At 43.3% G+C, this 11254-nt stretch overlaps 1 protein-coding gene across 1 annotated transcript; it reads right to left on the bottom strand.

The window, feature by feature from the left end:
* Positions 1 to 5651: 5651 nt before the first annotated feature.
* Positions 5652 to 6263, bottom strand: LOC136841311 (cerebellar degeneration-related antigen 1-like). Its single transcript, XM_067108284.1, has one exon. The coding sequence runs from the start codon at positions 6261 to 6263 to the stop codon at positions 5652 to 5654; it is 612 nt and encodes a 203-aa protein (XP_066964385.1).
* Between the last annotated feature and the right edge of the window lie 4991 nt (positions 6264 to 11254).

Raw genomic sequence — 11254 nt, 5'->3', positions numbered from 1 at the left:
ATATATATATATATATATATATATATATATATATATATATATATATTTTTATATATTTTTTTCATTTTTTCACCCACAATTCACCGGCAAAAACTCAAATATCTTTAATGTTTCTTCAGTCTTCAAGGAGGGATAAACGAAACTGATACAATACTACTGATACTCAATACTTACTCAAATACAATGGAACTACAATCTAACGTATAGCAGAGTACCGACTAAAATTTTTCGAAGAACGAGAATCGAAAGCGGGAATTTAAAAATTAAAATTTTGATAAAAAAGTTCATAGTTTTAAAATTATGATCAACATTATATATATATATATATATATATATATATATATATATATATATATATATATATATATATATATATATATATTATATGTATGTATACATACACACACACACACACACACACACACACACACACACACATATATATATATATATATATATATATATATATATATATATATATATATATATATATATATATATATATATATATATATATATATATATATATATATATATATATATATATATATATATATATATATATATATATATATATATATATATATATATATATATATATATATATATATATATATATATATATATATATATATATATATATTTATATATATATATATATATATATATATATATATATATATATATATATATATATATATATATATATATATATATATATATATATATATATATATATATATATATACTGTAAAAGATTAGCGCCAAAATAAGCTAAAAAAAGCGCCCTCCTTTCTGCTTTTTGCTTGGCGATAGATAGGCCTCTGTCTATTTGAACCTGTGAGAGGTAGTGAAATCTGGTTCGGATTAGTTTCAAGCAGTAAATTCAGGGTTTTAAGGCACGCTCAGATGATCTTAGCCTAGGGCAGTAACTGGCTGGCGCCCTTTCCTTTGTTATAGGAGCTGTGACCCGATCAGGCAATCGCCCCCCTCCCTACACCCGGTCAGAAGTAATAAAAGGCCACAGCGCCAGAAGTTCACCCTCACACACAGCCCAGTCGCTAATGTAGGAGGTCACGAGTTCAGACGTCCCCCCCCCCTCCTTCTTTCCCTCATCGCCACGTGCACGTAGCTGACCTATGTTTTGTACTCCAACCACGTGGCCAGTATCCATTGCAAGTGGGGAATTGCAAATCCCAGAGAGACGGAAACTCAACTGCAGCCCTTCATCATCACAAGGGCGCCTTCCTTCCCGCACCCAGCCTACAACCCGAGAGTACGGCCTTGGTGGGGAGGCCTTTGTCTACACACACACTTGAACCCTGGCAGAAGACCTGGAGAAGGGCTTGGACGACTCTGGATGCAGAAGTCAGCCTTACGCTCCTGCGAATTGGTAACGTACCCAGAAAGAGTTGCTTAGTCACGTTATGTTCACCCCTGTGCATTTATTAAACTTCTGGGCCTGTAACTGGGTATTCCCTGAGCTTCTTGGTTCAATCCCGGCCCACGTGTTCACTGCCTTCTTGCTCTAAGTCACTAGTCAAGCCTCGAGGATGTCCTTGGCGCCCTCAGCGCACCCTCGAGTAAAAGCATTCCCCAAATTCCAGCCTTAGATTGTAACCTGAGTCCTCATATCGTTTCAGAAGGATGATCGTAGCTGAATTCTCCTTGGTCCGTGTTTCTGGCATTCCCAAGCTTTTCCTCTCCCCCACACCTCGGGAGGACTTCTGCAGCAGCAATTTAACGTGTTTTAAATTCATTTTCCCTTTGATCTTGTCCGTCATGTAAATATACCTATTTTTGTATCCACGTGTTTCACGCACTTCCCTTTGAGAAAGAGCCCTCAGCTCCTGTATAACTCCTTTTATTTTTTGTTTTATATGTTCCTGGTTCTCTTTCAAGGCCATTGTAGAGTAAAGTACTTAATGTGAAGACTTAAAATTTACCTGCACCAGGAAACATATAAATATATATATATATATATATATATATATATATATATATATATATATATATATATATATATATATATATATATATATATATATATATATATATATATATATATATATATATATATATATATATATATATATATATATATATATATATATATATATATATATATATATATACATAGATGTATGTATATATATATATATATATATATATATATATATATATATATATAATTGTGTGCATGTTTTGTGTGTGTATCCGGATATATGTATGTTTGTATGTATGCCATAAACCTCTACCTCTTGGAAGGAGTGGCAATGAAAAGTGCTTGACATATGATCTCATCAAGTCTTTCGAGATGAGGTTGCTGGCCCCATATCCTTTTCTTCAACCTGGTTGTGACCACCATACTTTTCTTCTTACATGGTACCTTATTTAAATAGGCACAATGGATCCTAACTTACAGGGAAGGATGCTCTTCCACTTGCTCTTGCTGAGAATTCGAACCTAGGACATCTCACTTGGTAGGCATGAATGCTACCGATCACACCATGAGGCACATGCATACTTACTATACATATATACCATACGCGCACGTAGACACACATCACATATGTATAAATTGAAGCTAACCAACAATGATCCTGGAGCGCTTCAGTTCCCTGGGACAAGTGCCTAGGATCGAGGCCACGGTACTGATAAAATCATAAATCTATAATTCATTTTTAGTTAAACTATGCATACATCTCATGTAAGGTTTGATATTAATGTATATATTGTATATTAATTATTCATATATATATATATATATATATATATATATATATATATATATATATATATATATATATATATGTGTGTGTGTGTGTGTGTGTGTGTGTGTGCGCATGTGTATGTGTGTGGGTGTGAGTGCGGTGTGTGAGCGTGTGTATCTACTGGTCACTTTCTACCAACATTTTGGATACACGTCAGTACAAAGCCTTAGCTCCACGTGCAAAGATACAAAGTTATTCTGATATCCGTAGCAGGATTTGAACCCTCATCCAGAATATCAGAACAAGGTCATGCTGCCGACCTGACCAAGAGAAGGATAAGAGTTTATTACCCTTTATACTTAGATATACCTACAGAATTGACATTATTTATTTGAGCTGGAATAGACCCAACCTCACCATCGTAACCAGATGTGCTTTTTGTGCTGAAATTTATACATTGAATCTACTGGGCGCTTTTTACCAGATACATATGTAACTGTAATAAGCGCAGTGGCCTCTTAAGTTCTCGAATTCCTCACGCCTTTTGGATACGCTTGCCACTACAATTCATATTCTTGAATTCGGATTAAGTCTTTGTGGTGACAACCATATCCAAATGGTGTGAAGAATTCGAGAAGTTAAGAGGATATTGTGGTTCTATACTGTGTATGTGTATATGTTGTATATATATATATATATATATATATATATATATATATATATATATATATATATATATATATATATATATATATATATATATATATATATATATATATATATATATATATATATATATATATATGTGTGTGTGTGTGTGTGTGTGTGTGTATGTATATATATATATATATATATATATATATATATATATATATATATATATATATATATATATATATATATATATATATATATATATATATATATATTATAATTAACAAGAAGTCGCTAAAAGCCAACCCTTTAGAATGTTGAGACTGGGATTGTCACTGCATAACCAACCCAAGTTGACCCAGATACCAACACATAAAACTTGTCAGTATTCTGATCTGTCCCTTCCCTTTACTTGGGACAGACATTTGGATAGCATGGTCAAAAGGGGCGAAGATAAGAGGTTGAGTGCCACTCCCTTAAGCAGCTTAAATGAACTAAGCTGCTTCAAACAACCATTCTATGAGACAGAGTGATCGCGCTGAATTGTCTTTCCACAGGACACCTGGGGAGATACAAGCAGATGGTCAAGACACCTGGAAGATGACACATCTTGGGCATGGTCACCATACGGGCCCGACATCAGGGCCCTTACCCTCGGCAGATGCCTTAAAAGGAGCCAGGACAGGAAGATCTTTGCAGTTAGCTAGACACTTGTGGAAGATTACTGTGAGGCGGTGAGAATCCCCCGCGCCCTCCCCCCCCCCTCCGACCCTCCTGACTCGGATCCAGTTCCTTCGTCACCACATGGACGGGCATTCCATGTGAACTAGTGCATAGGGCCACGAGTGCGATCGCCCTTCGTCATACTTCACCAGAGATCCGCTTCCCTCCCCACAGTAAAGTACAAGTGAAGGCTTTTCAGCCACGACATTTTGCTCTTAGAAGTGTTTCTTGAGTGCCAGTATATCTTTGTATCCATTGTGCCATTTTACCCAGTGATATTTCAAGTGTTTTGTGTTCCAGTGTTAAGTGTTCATTCATCCCTTGAGACCTTGGCACCCTTAATGCAGTCTCGATCCATCTGTATGTTTTATAGTTTCCCTTACTGGTGTGTAATCCTTAAATCTCTCTTGCAGAGGGACCCATTTGCTGCGGACTCTTCTTGGGCTGTGCCTTGCGACCATTGAAGTCTCCAGTAGGAAGACCTCCAGGCTTTGCAAACCGCAATATTATTTACTTTTCCATTTTTTATATCCTTTTATTGTAAATACAATTACTTTAGTTAACCCCAGTGTTTATGAAACATTCCCTCATGAAGTTGACTCCTAATCTCATATGAAACATCCCTTTTTTCTTTTCTTTTTTATGATTTCCTTGACCGAAAGTCAGATTTTCAAGGTCAAATGAGTAAAATTCCGTTGCTGACCTGTTAAAGGGTTCTACAAATCCAGAAAACCAGGGAAAATAATAAAAATAGCGACCTTCCCATAGATCTCATTTTGCGATTGCAGTTTCCCCCTTAATGTTGCTTTGTCGTGGTTGCAATTCACCAAATCAGCAATTAGCAAAGCTAAGCTGGGTGCGAGACATTTCCAAACCTGATACCAAGCGCACAGACCCAGAAGTTCCACGTAAGTAATGTGTTTATCTTAGCATAGAAAATTTTTACAAATGTGACTGACACTAGGAAATTAGGGAAATAGGGAAGCATGAAACAACTGAGAGAAGAGAACCACTGTGTTAGATTTTGTTAATGCATGCCTTTCATGATAGGTATTTAGGAAACAATGAGTGCTAACCATTTTCTTTTCGAGGAATAGTGGGAAAAAATTCCTCTGTGTAAAATTTTTCACTTCGCATTTCGGAATCACGAATTATTTAGGCACAGACAAACTTCCATGTGGGACAAGACGAAATCAGTTTGCATTGCTGAAATACTCTCTTTCTCAAGTTAGCTAAAACTGAGTTCAAGTGTTAGGAAAGCGAAATTTGAACTCCGCTTCTAGGCAAAATTACAAGGTTATTTCACCATTATCCACCCATCCCGGGAATTTCCCCGCAGTCAGGAAAGCCCAGACAGTGTTTTGTCAACAAAAGGGTTAATTCAACCAGTGTCTAAAAATAACCCACATCAGCCTAGAGTCAGACGACCTTCACCCCCCGCCTTCCCCTCCCCGCTTGTCTACCCAAATCCGACTTCCACATCCTATAAGATGGAATTTCCAAGTCTTACGGGATGAATCCCATTTCCAAGTCCTATGGAACAAATCCAATTTCCACGTTCTACAAGATGGAATTTCCAAATCCTACAAAATGAATCCAATTTCCAAGTCCTAAGAGATAAAATACAAATTCCACATCCTCCATGACGTCCTCAAATTCCACGTCTTCCATGACGTCCTCAAACACGTCCTCTGTGACGTCCACAAATTCTACGTCCTCCGTGACATCCACAAATTCCACGTCCTCTGTGATGTCCTCAAACACGTCCTCCGTGACGTCCTCAAATTCCATGTCCTCCGTGACGTTCTCAAATTTCACGTCCTCCATGACATCCACAAATTCCATGTCCCCTGTGACGTCCACAAATTCCACATCCTCTGTGACGTCCTCAAATTCCATGTCTCCCGTGACGTCCTCAAACACGTCCTCCGTGATGTCCACAAATTCCACGTCCTCCGTGACATCCACGAATTCCACGTCCTTTGTGATGTCCACAAATTCCATGTCCTCTGTGACGTCCTCAAACACGTCCTCCGTGACGTCCTCAAATTCCACGTTCTCCATGATGTCCTCAAATTTCATGTCTTCCGTGATGTCCTCAAATTTCACATCCTTTGTGACGTCCACAAATTCCACGTCCCCTGTGACGTCCACAAATTCCACATCCTTCATGATGTCCTCAAATTCCACGTCCTACGTGATGTCCTCAAACACGTGTTCCGTGAAGTCCTCAAATTCCACGTCCTCTGTGACATCCGTCCACAAATTCTACGTCCTCCATGACATCCTCAAATTCCACGTCCTCCGTGATGCTTGTCCTAGGTGATGCCTCAAATTCCATGTCCTCTGTGACATCCACCAATTCCTCGTCCCACGTGACGAAACAAATTCCACGTCCTCCGTGACAAAATTAATTCTAAGTCTTACAAGACGACAAACCTACTATCCTTGCAATAACCAGCTGAGGCCGTACGAGAGATAAAATATATTTCTTCATTTTAGCCATTCAGGCCACCCCCACATCCTATTAAGATAAAATAATTCTTATCACCTGGTTGTCCCCACCAAAATCGGTTCCCGATCCCATTTATTTCTCAATCCAAATTCATTTAACTTTAGAGCTCCCCTACCAACTAACTTTGTCAAAATATTGACTCTAAGAGTCTAATACAATGAGGACTTTAAGTTCTACATGCAGGCAGGAAAAGACCTGGGAATGTTGGGCCAAGAATTACGGGACTGGGTCCAGGGGAACCTAGACGCTGCAAAGGTGATGAGAGAGATGGCTAGACAAGAAAAAGAGATGGAGCAGCAAGAGAGGGAGATAGAAAGAAAAGAATGGGAGAAAGAGAGAATTGCCCAGGAGAAGAGAGAGGAGATAGAAAGGCAAGAATGGGAGAAAGAGAGAATTGCCCAGGAGAAGAGAGAGGAGATAGACAGGCAAGAGAAGGAGGAAAAGAGAATAGCCCAGGAGAAAAGAGAGGAGGCAGAAAGAATCGCCAGGAGAAAAGAGAGGAGATAGATAGGCAAGAGAGAGAAATAGAGAGACAAGAGAGAGAGAGAGAGAGGCAAGAGAGAGAAATAGAAAGACAAGAGAGAGAGAAAGAGAGAGAGGCCGAATGAGAGGAACGAGAATGACAGTGCACCCATGAACTCCAAATGTTGGCCCAAAGGAGTGCCTCTTCCCCCGCTCCCGCTGTGGGGATGAGCACCCTCAGCCAGGCCCATTTGTTTATGCTGAAGTGGACTGAGGCAGAGCCCAAAGTATGGCTAAAGCGCGCCGAAAGGGTCCTAGACTGCTGCGCCCTCTCCCCCGCTGAACTTTGTTCTTATCAATTTCCTCGGAGGGAAGGCACTGATTGCCTATCATGCCCTCCCGGTGGAGGACCGGGGAGATTGGGAGGTCGTACGCCAAGCTGTCACCAAGGCGTACGAGATCAACCCCGAGCACTGGAGGAGACAATGGAGAGGGCATACAAGAGATATAGGCCAGATGTGGTCAGATTGGGCATACCACTCGGAGCAGGCGCTAGCAAAATGGCTCAAGTCTGAAGGTGCCACCAGCACAGATAAGGTACTCAAGAAGTTTAAGTTAGAACATTTCCTGCGCTACGCCCCTCCCTCTCTGGCCACGCACATAGTAGAAAAGGCCCCTGCGACACTGACAGAGTGTTGCCACATAGCTGATACAATGGAGACTCACCACCCTCAGGAGGGATCAATGGGGCGGAAGATCTATCCCCCGCCCTTCCTCGGGGGATCTGCTCCACCCAAGAATGGGAACTCAGGGAAAACACTAATGTGCGGCATTTGTAAAAAGCCGGGGCATTCCTCTGACCAGTGCCGGAATTGGCCCACAGCCCCCTCTCACCAGCCTCTGCGGCCATCCCCACCGCCTCCTGCGCCTGCCCCCGACCACCGCTAGCAGCAGGCACCGCGCCCCCACCAGAGTTCCGCCATGAAATTTGCCGCGACTGCGGAAAGCGGGGACATTACTTCTCCTCCTATAAACTCTGCCCTCGACACAACCAGCCCAAGACAGTGGGCACCGTAGCTTGTCCTAAACAGCCCGCCGGGTGGATTGGGCTTGAGCCATGAGGGTCACACCTCCGGACGGGTCAGGTCCTTCCCGGAAATTAGAAAATATAGTTGATACTGGGTCAGAGGTGAGCCTTATCATACACAGCAAGGTTCCCCCCAGAGCCACCATCCGTGAGGACAAACGGATGGCAATCCTGTGGGTGAATGGGAACCAAAAGGACCTCCCAACAGTCAGATTGAGGGTCACCACGAGTGACACCTCTAGAGAAAGTGGGCACCTCTTCGGCATAGCCAAAATGTTAACAACTGGGAAGCCTCTTCTCCTGGGACAAGATATGGTACAGTGGAGGGATCCCTCGATTCCACTTCACTGCCTGAAGCCATCCAAACCCGTGGGCGCCCAAGGCCGCCTCGAAGAAATCAGGAGGATCTGCTTCCCCCTGGCCTGTCCCTAGGATCAATCCCTTGGCTCCAGGAGCAGCCCCCAGCCTCTGAAAAGGCAGAGACCAGTCCACCATCTACCACCCTCCTTATCACCGGGGCCGCAGCTACCCTGCCCTCCCTTGCGAGGGAGAAGTTAATAGAAGCCCAAAAGGTGGATGCTTAAATACAACGCCTCCGCAGGGAAGCCGCCACCAGCGAGGATGCCCTCGCTGACTTGGTGAGAGACACTTTCCTGCTGGAAGCTGCTTTCTTGTACAAGGTAACCCAGGGGCCCAATGAGCCACCCCAGGTGCGCCATAAGCTTGTGGTAGTCCCCCCGGCCCTACAGAAAGACGTGCTGAGTTTAGCCCATGACAGCATCAGCAGGCACTTCAGTGTTGCACGAACCGCTCATGCCGTTGAGAGCAAATTTCACTGGCCCGGACTCCGGAAAAGTGCGAAACAATTCGTTATCTCTTGCCCGACCTGTCAGGTGCTGGGAAACCCTAATGAGGTGGTATCAAAAGCACCCCCTCCAGAATATCCCCTCAGCTGGTGTCCCCTTCAGGGATGTCATCATCGATTATTTTACACCACAGGGGAGAATGAAGAGTAAATCAGGAAACGCCCATTGCCTCACCATCATAGATCGCTTTACCCAATATCCAGAGGCAATTCCAGTTAGGAACAAAAGCTTGAAGAATGGGGTGAAGGCCCTAGTGAAGTTCTTCTGTCAGTTCAGGTTCCCCACCACTATACAAACAGAACAGGGTCGACACTTCATGTTGAAAGAGTTCCGTGACGGCATGGCCATTCACGGAATAAAACATTTTCACTCGACGCCCTACCATCCTGAGAGCCAGGGGATAGTTGAAAGGTTTCACCAGTCATTATCTACAACACTCAAGAAATTGGAACACGAGGGAGGTGGCTTGTGGGAGGACAACCTTCCGTTCTCCCTTATTGCTACTCACCACGCTCCATCCGAAACCACAGGGTATAGCCCCTTTGTGCTATACACTCACTCCACCCAGGCGCCCCTCAACACACTTTATGATGCGTGGGCGGAGCCCGCTCACGCGGATTGGGCGGACGAATTGCCCAGTATACAAAAGAACCTTTGGGCGGCTTGGGCAGTGGCCCAGGCCACAGAAGTGGCCATCCAAGAATAGGTGAAAATAAGATTCGACCAGACAGCCCGCTCTCACTCCTTTGAGACGGGAGATCAGGTCCTAGTCCTCCGGACGGGCGCCACAAGACCCCTTCGAGACCCACTTCTCAAGCCCCTACAAAATCTTGGGAAAGCGCGGGGACCTAAATTATCTCGTAGACTGTGGGAAAAGGAGGGCCAAGGGGCTACACATAAACCTCCTAAAACCTTACCAAGCCCGTAGTGAGGAGGCACCCGAAGATGACCCACCAACTCTTGGAGCAATAATTGGCACTGCTGCCCTGACCCACACGCCCACTACCAATTCGGAAATACTCGAAAACATAGAAGAAATTACTCCCGGTATCGCTGCCGCCCACCGGGAGGATATCCAACAGATATTGACTCATCTCTCTCGGGTCGCCCGGGACACCCTTGGGTGCACAGACGTTCTCCAACATTCAATAAATATTGTAGAGGGTGTAAAACCCATAGCTCAGGGAAACTACCGGGTCAACCTGGATAAGACCCGTATGATCGAGGAGCAGGTCAAGCTCCAACTCGACCTCGGCCTTATAGAACATAGCCACAGGCCCTGGGCTTCCCCAGTAGTTCTAGTACCAAAGGAGGGTGGTAGAGATCAACTTTGCATCGATTTCTGAAAATTGAATGAAGCAATGGAGTTGGAACCTTATCCCCTTCCCTGGATCGAGGCTTGCTTAGATAGCCTGGAGAGTGCCCCCTATCTAAGCAAGATTGACTTGGAGAAGGGCTACTGGCAAGTCCCGCAGTCCGAGGAGTCACGCCCTCGGACAGCATTCATAATTCCTAGTGGAATCTATCAATACCGAGTTATGCCATTTGGTTTAAAAAATGCTCCCAGCTGTTTCCAACGTCTGATAAACGAGGTGCTGGCAGGCATAAAGAACTGTGTGTTATCTTGGATGACATCATCACCTATGCCAGCATCTGGGAAGAGCACTTGGAGATATTAGAGCAAATTTTAACTGCCCTGGGTAAAGCCAATTTAGTAATTAACCTGAAAAAGTGCCAGTTCGGTGTTGAGGAAATTACGTACTTGGACCACCAAATAGGAAATTGCCAATTAGCGCCAAAACAGGCAAATATAGAAGCCATAGGGAATATGGCTTACCCATGAACCAAACAGGATGCCCAACACTTCATTGGAATGGTGCAGTACTTCCGAAGATTTATTCCAAACTTCGTGGATGCTGCTGCCCCCATCACAAACCTCTTCCGGGGAAAGCAGCCCTTCAGGTGCACGGAAGAGTGCAAAAGGGCATATGATAATTTGAAGGTCGTCTTAATCACCAAGCTGGTACTGCACACCCCTGACTACGAACGGCCCTTTTGCCTAGCAATAGATGCCAGTGACGTCGACATTGGAGTAATAATGTTCCAGGAGAAAGAGGGAGTTAGGCACCCAGTGGCATATTACGCCAAGAAATTGAAACCTGCAGAAACCCGTTATAGTACCATCGAAAAGGAATTGCTAGGAATGGTACTGGTGATGAAACACTTTGAGTCA

Source organism: Macrobrachium rosenbergii, chromosome 8 (genome assembly GCF_040412425.1).
Source record: "Macrobrachium rosenbergii isolate ZJJX-2024 chromosome 8, ASM4041242v1, whole genome shotgun sequence".
NCBI lineage: Eukaryota > Metazoa > Arthropoda > Malacostraca > Decapoda > Palaemonidae > Macrobrachium > Macrobrachium rosenbergii.
The sequence above is the reverse complement of the archived record's forward strand: the minus strand, read 5'-3'. Positions and strand labels throughout refer to the sequence as shown.

Coding starts and splice junctions, on each gene's coding strand:
- LOC136841311 (XM_067108284.1), bottom strand. CDS start 6,263: ATGAAGGATGTGGAATTTGTGGACGTCACAGGGGACGTGGAATTTGTG.